This window comes from Clupea harengus, chromosome 10, assembly GCF_900700415.2.
Source record: "Clupea harengus chromosome 10, Ch_v2.0.2, whole genome shotgun sequence".
Classification (NCBI taxonomy): Eukaryota; Metazoa; Chordata; class Actinopteri; order Clupeiformes; family Clupeidae; genus Clupea; species Clupea harengus.
This window is the reverse complement of record NC_045161.1, coordinates 7199085-7213703: the sequence shown is the minus strand read 5'-3', so window position 1 is coordinate 7213703 and position 14619 is coordinate 7199085. Positions and strand designations below refer to the sequence as shown.

The 14619-nt window shown below is 42.0% G+C and overlaps 1 protein-coding gene across 1 annotated transcript; it reads left to right on the top strand.

The window, feature by feature from the left end:
• Positions 1 to 106: 106 nt before the first annotated feature.
• Positions 107 to 7183, top strand: timm44 (translocase of inner mitochondrial membrane 44 homolog (yeast)). Its single transcript, XM_012828327.3, has 13 exons — positions 107 to 203; positions 826 to 933; positions 1088 to 1270; positions 1489 to 1569; positions 1783 to 1932; positions 2181 to 2314; positions 2642 to 2727; positions 3638 to 3730; positions 3926 to 4050; positions 4198 to 4248; positions 4343 to 4432; positions 4957 to 5067; positions 5756 to 7183. Exons 1-13 carry the CDS (start codon positions 126 to 128, stop codon positions 5873 to 5875), a joined length of 1410 nt encoding a protein of 469 aa, XP_012683781.2. The 5' UTR covers positions 107 to 125; the 3' UTR covers positions 5876 to 7183.
• Positions 7184 to 14619: the final 7436 nt, after the last annotated feature.

The window sequence follows — 14619 nt, the reverse complement described above, 5'->3', positions numbered from 1 at the left end:
TTCAAATCCTTTTTTTTTAATTATTATTATCGCATACAACCATGTCGACATAATTCATATTCCCTGTCCCCGGTGTCTGTTACTATGAAAGCACGTCCACCATAGTATTGGCTCCTCCTCCTGAAATGCGTCAGAAGGTCAGCTGTCAGAGAGGTCACAGCTACGTGATCAAGATGGCGGCCTCCTTGTGTCAGTGTTATCAGGTGAGACTACCTATATCGGACAGTTATGTCTTCAAATGTTGTATATCTAAATCTGATACGTAACGGTGTTTCCTAGAACAGCATATACACAATCTGTTGTTGAGCTCAATCATATCGAACAATTGTTGCTCCTGATTTGTGCTGTTTCAGAGGTGTACCAAGCAATCGGATGCTCATACCGGTGTGCTCTCGTGGGCCTTCGTACATCGAATTGAAACAATTAACTATTGCTAGCAAGAGTAGCAAATTGTCCACCTTCTGTAGATAGCTTGACTTTAAACCCCCTCATACCGTGAAGACTTAATGAAAAAATCTAACGCTTATGTAGATTTAAATAGATGGTTAAAGTGATGGTAAATAATCTTTTAGATTTTAAATTCAATGTCGTCAAGTTAGCTACGTTAAACAGGCTGTTTAACTGACTTATACTAGCTTGCAAATGTTACCGTGGCCGTTGCGGCTAATTTACGGTAGATGGCCTAGCTAGACAGCTAGCAAATTTGGTTATGACCCTGACGGCACTTCTTAATTTTGTTGACATTTGTGCAATACAACATACTTTTGTTTGCTCCTTGAAATGTCCGACCATTTCATGGTGATTTACGTAATTGTCTCATGCCAGCTATGTGTCAGAAGAAGTTGTCTGCTTTTGTCCAGTCGGTCATATACGTCCCTACATGACAGAGCTCATGTGTACAGAATATGTGGGTCTGTCACAGGTTCATCACAGGTAAGAATATTCTTTTATAAGTACAAAGTTTGAAATAATTGTCAAAAAGAATGCTGTATTCTGTGCACAGTGTGCAGTTCACTTGAAACAGTTGTACTTTCATCAAGACAAAGAACTGTGACTTGTTTTTCTATCTGATGTACAACTTGAGTAGGTGCGGTATGCATCTGATGGTGGTGGTCGCAGTGGTCGCAAAGGATTTTTGGGGGAGTTTTTGGATAATCTGAAGCAGGAATTGAGTAAAAACAAAGACATGAAAGAAAGCATCAAGAAATTTCGTGAAGAAGCCCAGAAGTTAGAGGAATCCGAAGCGCTCAAACAAGCCAGACGAAAATACGTGAGCGTCTTAAATTCTCCAGGAGTCTTTATTTCAAAGAACCCTAGACTGCTTAAAAAAATGGAAAAGAAAATCATACATCTTCTAGGACCGTAACCATACATTGACGGCTATGTTCTTATCTTTTTATATTTGCATGGATATACAGAAATCTTGTCTTAATGTGTAGTGTCAAATCCCTTTCATAGGCTTTCTTTTTATCATATATCTGATTTTAGAAAACCATTGAGTCTGAAACGGCAAAAACGTCTGAAGTGCTAAAGAAGAGATTTGGATCCCTGTCAGAAACTGTCAAGGAGGTAAGATGGCAGTCATCTGATCTCATACTATTTGCTTTGATTTCACATACAGTTACACTATATTCTTTGTCATCTTTATTTACTATAATTCAGCAATTCTTTTAAATGCTGTTATAAAGGGGGCACTTCAATATGCATAGCACGAGTTCGGTATGGACAACGGCTCATACGAAGTTCTCCAGCTGTATGTTCACTTTGTTTTTATGGCTTTAGGGTTTGGAAGAGGTGAGTCGTACAGATCTGGGCAAGAAGATCAAGGAAGGGGTAGAGGAAGCAGCCAAGTCGGCCAGAACCTCTGCAGAGACTGTGACCAAGAGAGGAGAAAAACTGGGCAAGAGTGGTGCATTTAGAGCTATATCACAGGTATCACATTGTCATGACTGCTGGCTAAACACTAAACCATATATTAAATCAGTCCACGGGTGGAGTTTAGATTGCCATTGTTCATTTTTGCATTTGAGATTGTCCATGATTTAGATCTTGTATGATGGGAGATGTTCACCTTGAAGTTGTTTGTAGTGGAGGTTGTGAGTGTCTTATAAGTAAAACTAGTACGGCATTATCACATCTCAAGAAAAATGATTCAAATGTCTGCATCTTTATCTGCAAAGGGCATGGAAACTGTCAAGAAAGAAATAGATGACCTACAGGATGGACCCTACAGACCTCCAACCAGATTACGGAAGCGAAGTGATTTCTCATCCAAGGGTGCTGGCAACGAATCCAAAGTCTTTGAGGCTAATGAGTATGTCAGCTGCTGACAAGCCTTCTGTTTTTCTATCTACTCTTAAGTTGACATTCTGATTCGTTTCTCTTTAGGGTGCTTCTGTTTTTGCAACAGTGTGTATAGATAGATAGATAAATAGATAGATAGATGGATACTTTATTAATCCCGAGGGAAATTTAGTATAGATGGGTAGTATGTTGGAAATATGTGTTTTATTGCAACAATGCGTTTCAGGAGTGAAGCTGCACATGCTTAACACAATTACTACAGACCAAATGTAGATATAGTCTAATGGCTAAAACGGCTACAGAAAGGTTTCAAATATCTGTTGAAATATTCCCTCAGGGATGCCATGGGAGTAGTGCTGCACAAGGACTCCAAGTGGTACCAGCAGTGGAAGGAGTTCAAGGACAACAATGCTGTTTTCAACAGTGAGTATTCTTGTCCTAATATGAGCCTAGCACCAAGTGTAATTTAGTTCTAACTATTATGCATTTTTATTCGTGGGAAATGGGGGATATCAAAAAGTAGTACTGCCAAAAGACCTGTCAGTATAACATGGCTGTTAGTGTGTTTTGCATTTGACCAGTAGATGGTGCTGAGAGTTAGTACAAAACAGGGTTGACAGATTATGATTTTGGTTTGCTCAAAGTTTGTTTGCTGTCTTGTCTTAAAGCTTAAATATACTCAAATGTACAGATTTAGTTTAATTGTGTGATATGTATGTATAGACTTTGTCTGATTGTATTATATGTTAAAACACATAAAAGGCTGTGATGAAATTTGCAGGCAGCACTTGAATGGGGCCTAATAGCTGCTGAATGTTCTGGTAAACGGTGTTACTGTTCTAGAAATCTTCATTAACCTTGTGGCTAATGAGGTCTCACTAACGAGGACCTGGTAATGAGTGCACCATGAGATCCAGTACACCACCTGGGAGCGGTGCTGTACGGCTCTAGTTTGGGAAGCTCCCTCATCAGCTATAAAGACCAGTGCAGTATGGAACACATTGGGGCAGGCAGCTAAGTGTGCTGTCCAGAAACGACACAGGCTGTCAGTCATTGCTTCTGTTTTGACACGAGGACCTCAGCCACCAGAGGCATTCATGGGTTTAGTTTTCTATAGTCCACACAGTACTTTGTTCGTATGTGGACACGGAGGCACCTAGTAAATGTGTTGGTGAAAGAGGCCATCCACTACTGCCTCAGTTGCGATGGGCACTGTGTCTTGGGGATGTCAAGATGTTGAGGGAATAGTCTGTCTCTGAAGACATGCTGTTGCAGTCCCATCTTGTTTGGAGGCAGTGGGAGTAGAGTGACTTTTTTTTTTTCTCCTCCATAGGGTTCTTTGACATGAAGATGAAATATGATGAAAGCGACAATGCCTTCATAAGGGCTTCGCGTGCCGTCACTGATAAAATGACCGATGTGATAGGTAACTCCACACACCTGCTTTCAACTGGCTACTCCTACAACCTGGTGTAGAGCCTGTTACATTAGAGCTCTTTTGATAATGATAAATACTGTATGCTTGTAATTCTTAATCACAAGACGTGAGAAAAACAGGACTCATATTGAAGTCCACTCATGTATTTGTGAAACATGGTGAAGGTGTAGTGTATCCTGGCAGGTGGGCTCTTTTCCAAGACTGAGATGTCTGAAGTGCTGACAGAAATTCTGAAGGTGGACCCCTCATTTGACAAGGATACCTTCATGAAACAGTGTGAGAGGGACATCATCCCCAACATTTTAGAGGTCAGTGTGAACCAATCCCTTCTTCCCTCACCTTAAGAGTATGAGTATGCTTTACATAGGAATTATATAGAATTACAGGGTTTTGTCATGCCCTGCTGTGTGCCTCTGTTAAGTTCAGTTACTTTACTTTGTCCTTCTGTCCCACAGTCCATGATCCAAGGAGATTTGGAGGTGCTCAAAGATTGGTGCTATGAAGCTGTAAGTGCAATTTTAAGGACTACTTAAAAGGACTAAAGGTAGCAAGATCATGTCTGATTATATCACTGTGTGACCTACCTTTCTTGTTTTGTAGACCTACAGTCAGCTAGCACATCCCATAAAACAGGCCAAGACTATGGGGCTGCAGTTTCACTCCAAGATTCTTGACATTGACAACATTGATGTGAGTGTGATCATTTGTTAAAGGTTTTTGAAATGTTGGGTCCTAAACTCATTGATGGGCAGCTGGCAATGAGAAAAAAGGCTGTTGTGCATGAACTAAAGTTATTGTGTGGCATGGGGGAACATTACGCTGACCCACCCATGTTTGTGTTTAGGATCTTGCTCATGGTATTAGATTAGCGAAATGATTTTGCCAAGTTATTAAATTAGCTTTAGGTCGTGTGCGGCGGACTTTGCTCATTGCCAGTTGCCCCTCAATTACATTAGAGCCCATTGTGTTTGACCATTAATCAGTAAAAAAACATGTCTCAGTTCAAGTCAGTTCTATATTTTGTTTTGTAACCTCAGTTCAAGTCAGTTCTATATTTTGTTTTGTAACCTTTTTGATCAGTAGTCATCATGTCACCGGTATACATTTGTTTTAAATACATAACAAAAGACCCAAGCTCTGTTGTATTCTGGATGCATATTTTCAGCAATGTCTCTCTCATGACATCTGTCATGTGTTTGTGTTTGCTCTCGCAGCTCGCCATGGGGAAGATGATGGAGCAAGGCCCAGTCCTCATCATTACTTTTCAGGCTCAGCTGGTTCTGGTGGTCCGTAACACCAAGGGAGAGGTGGTGGAGGGAGACCCGGTGAGTTCCCCTTTAAAGCTTCTCTAAGCCATGTTAGCATCTCTGGGATGCCAGTCTATTTGTAAGCCTCATAAGTTTTAGGCTGTGTTGAAATAAAAAAAAATAAAAAATGTGTGGTGGCTATCAGAATGTCAGGCCAGCTAGTTAGTGTATACCAAAAACAGACTGGCTTACAGTCGCTGCTAATATATATAGAGCTCTGAGGAGTTGCAGCATGTAGAGTTAAGCATAAAAGAGATGCTTCTCCAGCAGTGACTTACCACAGTGATCTCACCCGCTAACCACCAGGCACGGTTAGCATGAACATGCCCATGTCACCTCAGGCATGAGCTAAATGCTACTTAGAGCTTCACATCTGCCGCAGTGTCCTCAGAGGTCAGTGCTACTGCCTACTGTTATGGAGGCATTTCAACATGGCATGGCATTCAACATTCACTGAGCAGAGGGGATCTTTTCTCCCTGCTGCCAAAAAAATCAGTAGGGGATTTATGTGGTTTTCTGCTCATTGCGGCCAACAAAGCCCATGACAAGTCGTCTGTTTTATCAGGGGTAATCTAAATCCTCGGTGGCCAGTTATTCACTACGCCCTCCATAATTATGGCCAGCCACGACAACACGTCAGTGTTTACTATGAATACTAACACATGCAGAATGCTGACAGGTTATTTATTCCTGTCCCGGTCCGCAGGAGAAAGTGCTGCGGATGATGTATGTGTGGGCTCTCTGCCGGGACCAGGAGGAGCTCAACCCCTACGCTGCCTGGAGACTGCTGGACATCTCCGCCTCCAGCACCGAGCAGATCCTCTGAGAGGAGCGCCGATTCCACAGGAGAACAGGAGGGAATGGGTGGGGGGCAGGGTAGGGTTGGAAGGGAGGTGGAGACACTCACCAAGAGAGACACACATACACTGACACACGCAGTGGGCCCTGTCAGCTTGTAGCCAGCAGATCACATCACGTAACGTCGTCCCCCAACTGCAAGCTGCTCCCACCGGAGACTCTGGCCCTGACCAATGGCGCCTCAAAGGGGCAGCGTCAGTGGAGGTGACTAGCGTTTCCCCCCCTCCCTCCAAATTAACGAGTCCTCCCCCTGGTGAAGCAAATATCATGAGCTGCTGTGAACGTGGACGCCAGACCACTGAGATTAGTCATTCTACCCAAGCTGTTGCACTAACAGAAGTGTTTTTGTTAATTCAGTTTTTATGGTTTCAATCTCTGTATTTTTCCAGCGTGGGGAATTAATCTGGGATGCCAAATGGTCAACCACTCTTGAAGATATCCAAAAAGCCCTTTTTTCTAAATTAATAAAAGATGGACAGATTGTCATTTATAATGAACTTAAAGTGGAAATCCAACACATTTATTAGGCATCTGTTCTATGCCTATTTGCGCGTATGGTTTTGTGAGCCCATTAGAGTCAAATGTTCCGCTTTTTCCACTTGCCTTACAGTTGGAATGTTGGAATTGTTTTGTGGATGTAATTACAGATTTTGTTATCACTCTATTGTAAAAGCTTTAATTTATGAGACTTCTGCATTCTATTAGTTGTCCTTTTCTTGGCTTCAGATTGCAGTATAAAGGAACTATTTGCCCATAAGAGTGCAGCTAGTTTTCCCACACCCTCAATACCTCTTTGCTATGATTGGTGCTGAAGTAGAACGTCAGGAGACTCTTGCTAGATGTTGTCATGGCAGCCAGCCACGGAGCTGAACGTCCGATTAAACTGAACCATGATGTATGTGCTCTCTGGAAAGCATCAGTATGCAGTGGGCTTAGCTCTTTAAACCTCACACACCCACAGTTGATGTCTGACAGTCGAGTTCTTTTACCTCCAACAAATGAAGATGTAAATCCCCGTCCTATGCATCCCTTTTTATACTTTAGATATTCTTATATAAGTTTTATATCAAGGAAGATGACATTTGCCCCCCTTGATGACCTTTCGTAGAAGGTGACTGCAAGGAGGTTTACATCTTTGTCTAAAAGCCTCTTTCATGTTGTAGTTTGCTTCTGACAGCAAGAACACCTGTTATGAAAGGTATGCTGGTTTAGCTTCAAAGCACATTCGCATAATATGCTTCAGATACACTATAAATAAAAGGCAAATTGAAATTCATCAAACTGATGCCCTTCAGTGAATTCAGTCATTAAATTATTTTGTTAATTTGTTTCCCCAACAGCGCAAGACAAACAATTAGGTAGGATTAAAAAGACAACAAAATTTCTGTCATGTTGTGCTGCAGTTTGAATTGCAGTCAAAGCGAATCTGAAAAACTTTCGGCTAGCCGTGCTGAGATGGGCCATGCTTCTGGTTGTGAGTGTGGGCAGGAGGACTGGCTGAAGACAGGTGCTGAATGTGGAACCTACTCCACTCTGATTAATTGCACTGGCCTTGGGAATGTGGGGGATGCCTTATAAACAAGCCAAGTGTTTTCCCATTGACTCATACCTTCCTGTAACTGGGCAGCCTATTTCAGGGCCTGTCCCATATGATGAATCCCCCCGCCCCTTTGCCCCAAATGTACATGGTGCTGAGGCTGCAGCTCCCGCCTGGGTCCCTCATCGCTCAGGCTGCACTGACCTGGACACCCCTCCAGGCCCCCACAACGCATGGCAGAGGCAGATCCATCAGCCTGCTTTCCTTACCATAGTAAGTAGTTCAGTGTTTCAGGCCCTGTTTAGTTAAAATTCCTTAGTGAGACAAGACACAAATGACTTTGCAGTAAGTTTGACAGACATGTTTTAAGAAGAGTTGTGTATTGGAAACAAGTAGGCCTATACTATATCCACATAACATGGGAGGCGGCACAAATATCTGAATCACATTAATACCCGCTTTACAGTCAAACATGTAAGCAGCATTTTGCTTGGCTCGTGTAATGCTGACTCTCAGGGCTAGATTAGCACTAGAATTAGGGATTTGCTTCGCTGCATCCAGGCACCCTGACTTTCAGAGTGTATAGCACATAAATAATACAGTCTGTTTATTGGCATTCTATGAATATGAATGGTCATCCTCTGAGGTTATGGTCAGGGACGTCACTAGACATTTATGGTTAGGGTAAGTGATCACTTGGGGCCTAACCCCCCGGGGAAAATGGTCATTATCAATTTTAGAGTAATAAGCATTGCACACATACAACTGGTAAAAGGAACAACTACTGGGCCCTTGGCCAGATTTGTGCACAGTACTGCATGTAATGAGCATGGATCTACTGACAAACGCTATCCATCAGCTTACAACAGGTACCTTCTTAAACAGCAATTTCATTCATTGTGTGCATGTTGGCCTATTTATGTTCTGTTCATTCTTGCCACCTCCCATGAAGGTTTTTGTATATCCAATTAACGACAGAGAAACTGAAGGATTTGATATAATGACTTTTGAAAACAACAAACGTTTGCCAATATCAATGACCTATTATACAGAAATAATGAACAGACAAGACAGCAAAGTGTGCAATGATCTGGCCATAGCATTATTCAGGGTGCATCTACTCTAGGACTTACCCATAGACCCTGAGCATGAAAGCAGAACATTCTTAATCTGCTCCGTACAGTTACAGAAAACATTATTCAAAGAACCTTTTGAGGATTCACTCATACGCATGTTGCTGTTTAAAAAAATAAAATAGCGAGCATAGGCTACACTGTAAAAAAAATAATAATAATACATCCTGGTGAAATTACAGGCATCTGCCATCTTCAGAACTCTACTGTTACTTTACAGTGTCAGTGCTGTGGTTTTCTTTAACAGCATATTAATGTAAGATTTGTCACAATACTTGACTGTAAATGTGCTTTGTTTACAATGTCACTGCTGTTTTTCTTCAACAGTATTTCACTGCATAAAATGTGATGTTTACAGTGGAGTACTGTATAAGTATACTGCTTTCTACTGTGTTACTTCTGTGATCTACAATAACAGTTTCACATTGCATACAAGTAACTATTGTAAATAGACATTTTCTATTAACAAGTGTTTTTAATCAATGTAGTCCATTACAAATGTGTAAATACTGTTGCCACGGCTAGCCCTTGTTCCCCTCTCAGGGTTAATGCCAATGAAGTGCCTAAAAGCAAACATATACAGTTAGGTCCATAAATATTTGGACATTGACACAATTTTCATCATTTTGGCTCTGTACACCACCACAATGGATTTGAAATGAAACAATCAAGATGTGCTTTAAGTGCAGACTTTCAGCTTTAATTTCAGGGTATTTACATCCAAATCAGGTGAACGGTGTAGGAGTTACAACACATTTTATATGTGGCCCCCCCTTTTTAAGGGACCAAAAGTAATTGGACAAACTAACATAATCATAAATCTAATTGTCACTTTTAATACTTGGTTGCAAATCCTTTGCAGTCAATGACAGCCTGAAGTCTGGAACCCATAGACATCATCAGACGCTGGGTTTCGTCCCTGGTGATGCTCTGCCAGGCCTCTACTGCAACTGTCTTCAGTTCCTGCTTGTTCTTGGGGCATTTTCCCTTCAGTTTTGTCTTCAGCAAGTGAAATGCATGCTCAATTGGATTTAGGTCAGGTGATTGACTTGGCCATTGCAGAACGTTCCACTTCTTTGCCTTAAAAAACTCTTTGGTTGCTTTCGCAGTATGCTTCGGGTCATTGTCCATCTGCACTGTGAAGCGCCGTCCTATGAGTTCTGAAGCATTTGGCTGAATCTGAGCAGATAATATTGCCCAAAACACTTCAGAATTCATCCTACTGCTTTTGTCAGCAGTCACATCCTCAATAAATACAAGGGAACCAGTTCCATTGGCAGCCATACATGCCCACGCCATAACACTACCTCCACCATGCTTTACTGATGAGGTGGTATGCTTTGGATCATGAGCAGTTCCTTCCCTTCTCCTTACTCTTCTCTTCCCATCATTCTGGTACAAGTTGATCTTGGTCACATATAAAGTGTTGTAACTCCTACACCGTTCACCTGATTTGGATGTAAATACCCTGAAATTAAAGCTGAAAGTCTGCACTTAAAGCACATCTTGATTGTTTCATTTCAAATCCATTGTGGTGGTGTACAGAGCCAAAATGATAAATTGTGTCAATGTCCAAATATTTATCGACCTAACTGTATAACACAGATAATACTATTTATGCTCCAACCTTTCACAGAATAAAATAAAGATCTATTAACCAGTACCTATAAACAGCTACTCCTCAGGCAAGATGGTATCCCCTTGCTTGAAAGTATTAGACAAGTGGACTTACCTTTGAATGAATTCCAGTATCTAGGCCACTTTTTTTATATTGTGGATTAAAGGTGTAGTGGCAAACACTGCAGCATGCCCTGTGATAAAGGTTGGACCAACACAGATCATTCGGCCTTCAGTGCTAGCCATTCATGCCATTATTACTTGGTCAGTACCAACTGATCCAAACAGAGATAATAGTAATAATAATCAGTCCCTCATCACCAACTGAAATCCTGAAGTAACAAATATCCAAAACAGAAAAATCCTGAACTCCACCTTCACTGCAAGCTTGCAGCACACACTCTGCTACCTGTTATTCACTATTAGGAAGCTCTAACATGATCCTGTTGGTGTAGATTTAGAACTACTCCAAGAAAATACACAGAACCTTCGCAACATTTAAAATCTTAAACCAAGGACATTTAAAAATAAACATTCATGCCGCAAACCCCCCTTCTTTTCCCATCAGATGCTAGCTAGGATTTAGTTGATTAAACAGAAATAAAGACGGCCTAAAATGAAGCCTTGGATACAAATCAGGTGACTAGATGTAGAAATGTGACGTTATTTTGTCAGTACTTCAATGCTTACCTTTTTTATTGGATTCTATCAAGGGAATTGAACAACAATGGTGTTTCGTGCAGTCTCGTCTCATGCCAATAGTCGTGTCACTTGTCTGCATTCGAAATGTCTGCATTTCAGGATGACCTCTGAAATAGAAATGCTGGATCTTTCTGCTAATTTTACAGCAGCATACTGTCAATGCTCAATCTATTTTTTTTGTTTAAATAAAGCATCACATTTTACAGTAATAACATTACTGTTTGAAATTGGCTGTATTTTTATGTGTTTTTTTTTTTTACAGTGTACAATTTCATGACATCAGCTGTATTTAATGGAGCTCATCTGTCATTTCAGTGTTCTGAAGGCCAATCCCTTGTCTTTGGTCAATGGAAGACGGCATGACTACAGACGGATATGGAAGGAGTCCTGATCAGAGTAATCACTACCCCAGCATCTGTCACATGACATCCAGGCAGGCACAGACATGTGTGGCTTTATTTAGTTAGCCCTTTATTTATGATAATGGTTCTGGGCAGTACTTAAGTCAATGCTAGCCATAATTAAATCATAAAAGGCCAATTTGGTTCAGACCAACATCTGGATCAAAGTAGGATGAAGCAACTGATGGTCTGCCAGGAATGAGCAACACACTGTCTCTCTCTCTCTCTCTCTCTCTCTGTCACATACACACACACACAGTCATACGCACTTATAATTAGCTTGAATCGTGCGTTGACCAGAAGCTGCCATTGTGACATTTCCACTGAGAGGTGAGGGGGATGTGCTTTAGCTCATACTCTGCAAATTAGGCCCTCATAGCAGGCTATTTACAGAGGCCTGCCTGTGACAGTGGCTCTGTGCTGCTGCACACAATGGGCTCATGAACAGGCTGCTTGACGGAGGGCATATAGGGGCACATGGAGGGGAACGAGGCGAGCATTGGCGGAATCTTTTCGAAATGAAATCACCCGTCCGCGGCTGACACACACACACACACACACACTCCTAATTGTGTGAGGGTAGGGTTTTTTTTTTATGGGAGTCATTTCTTCTCAGAGGCTCAAATGGTAAATTCAGTTTCTATTGACCAGAGGTGGGAGGCGTTTGTCTCAGAGGGGTCTGGGTTATGGAACTGGAAAATCTTAGTCACTAGACCCTTGGGTAAAAGCCCCGAATATCAGTGTTCTTGTATTAAAGTCAATAGATTGTTTGCACTTCAGTCACACATTACATACACAAAAATTGTGTCTGTGTGTGTGTGTGTAAACTTTTCCCTTGTTTGATAGTGACTTTCATATGAACCAGGGCAGAAAATTGATTTCGTATCCATATTTCTCATGGAGGAACTTGTAGCATGGTAGCATGTTAACCCTATGTTACTAAAGACAGGAAACCAGACAGGCTAGAAGTGCATCTTGCAGAACACAGCAACGTGGCAAAATGACTCATTGAATGATCTATTTTATGTGTGGTGTGACTATCTCTAACACAAGCACCATCCATATTAGCATGTTGCAGAGAACCAGCAGGAAGCCCAAATCTGAGTCTGTCTGGGCGTGTGTGAGCAGAACATGATGGAGCGTCTATTTCCTGCTGTGAGGCAGCCCGAGCGCCTCCCCTCGAAACCCCCAGCCTGCCTGAGCCATGACAGATAGCCTCACTTTTACCACAGGGGAGGCCCACTTACCCTCCCCTCAAGTGTTTGTTTGCTTGCTGAAAATGACAGCTAATCTATAAGTGTAAATCAGAGCAGGGAGTTTGAGCCGCTAAGCCTGCCGGTGGAGGGCGTCCTGTTGTCCTCCTGTATCAATAACCCTAATGATGCTCCCAGCAGGTCCTGCCCTCGCATCGCACCGCCATGTTCAGTCACTCATTACAGCCTCTCAGGAGCACAGGGCTGCTCCCCCTGCTGATCGCTCATTAACATGTGTCCAAGATCAGAGGTCCAGGTATGCCTTGCTGTCCCTCTTCTCTGCTCTCCTCTTCTATCCTTTCCTCTCTTTTTCTCTTTTCTTCCTCTCATTCCTTTCCTCTCCACCCTTGTCTTTGCCTCTCCTTGACTCTTTTCGGCTGTCCACTCCTTTCCCCCTCCTCCTCTCTCCTTTCCTCTCTCCTCTTCTTCGCTCCTCTCCTGGTCAGAGTTTTCATTTCACCTCCGTAATCCGAGCAGGGACCACAAGCTGTGAAAACAGCCCGGTTGAAGAGTGGTAAATAAGCATAGCATTAAGACAGGGTGCTATAGCTACTGTAATTGCGTACATAGGAATTAGAAGATGGGGCCATGAAGGACATGTTTCATCATGGAAGTTTTTTTTTTATCATACGAGCTTCACATAAGCAGTATAATAAATCAATACATATTTCAAGGCTAGGAGTACAGCAGACAATTGATGTCTTGAGGGGAATAATTAGAAAATCAAATAGTGCAAGGCCCGATTACAGTCCAGAAGACACTGAGTGATAGCCTTGTGTGTGGACTGGGCACTTGGATCAGATCTATTTGGAGATGCTACACAGCCTTATACATGTGTCCTCTGATAAACATGGCTTTACTGTTACGCTCTTTTAACACTATGCTGACTTGCAAAACACAGGTATTGCAAATACAAGTGCCTTCACCCCCGAGTAATACAGGTCATGGCAAAGAAGGTGGTCAGCGTGAAATATATTAGGCAGGAAAATGAGAGGGAGGAGCAGAAGCGACGGCGGGGAGGTTATTAGACGAGTGTCTTAGAAACCAGGCTAAAGAATGTAAAATGCAAAGCCTGTCCAATTTGTTCCTCCAGTGGCAAGGATGACATATGACCACCTAAGTCATTTCATCAATGCTACTGTATAACTGCATCACTCATGCAGTAACAACCCAATTGACCTGCAGATTTTTCTCCATCATAACCAATATGTCTATCGGATTACACTTTGTATGTCTTTAAAATTGCACTGCATGATTTATTGTCAGAGCGAAGCAAGAGAATTAATGAGACTACAGCGGCACATGTAATCTGCTTCACATACTACAGTCATTATAGAGCAACATTAAAGTTATCGATCTCAGGCTGTTATTTATTCCAGTGTGTCAGGCACAGTGCAGTGTGCTGTATTATAAAGGGGCCTTCATTCTGGTCTAATTCACATTTAATGGTCCTTTTTTGGCTCGTGGTGAATTATGAAAGTGCTCCACCTTTTGCTTTCCCATTTGAATTATTAAACACACCTCAAACTTTAATTAAAGTCATTAAAGAGCCTGGAGGAAAAGTGTTTTTGTCTTTTCTAACCAGCTCATTCCCATCAGTACCTATTTCCTCATCCCTTACACTCCAAATTAGTCTGCAAGGCTGTTTTGATTTATTTCCATTTTTGCCTATGGCGAAGACAATGGCCCCTCTGAATCACAGGGTAACTCATCTGTCTAACCATAATCTGAGTCATACACGACCCTGTTATCCCTTGTGGGTTTCCTTGAAAGCAAAAGCATCACAGAATTTTCGACTTCAAAACAGTCTTTGGTCATGCCACTAATATCAGTGACAGAAACTCATCTTAAATGTGCGCAAAGGCCTCACTGGTGTCCCACATACATTCTTCCCAAAAGGCCAATAAAGTCAGGAGTGATAGCTAATGAACACAGAAACGCATTATGGTTTCATGACAGCATGAAGTGGGATGTCTCATTAGATGCCACGGAGTGACAGATAGGATGCAATGCTCCCCTGAATAAACAGGCATTAGCCTGACTGCGGCTGGACTGGGCTGGGCTGTGAG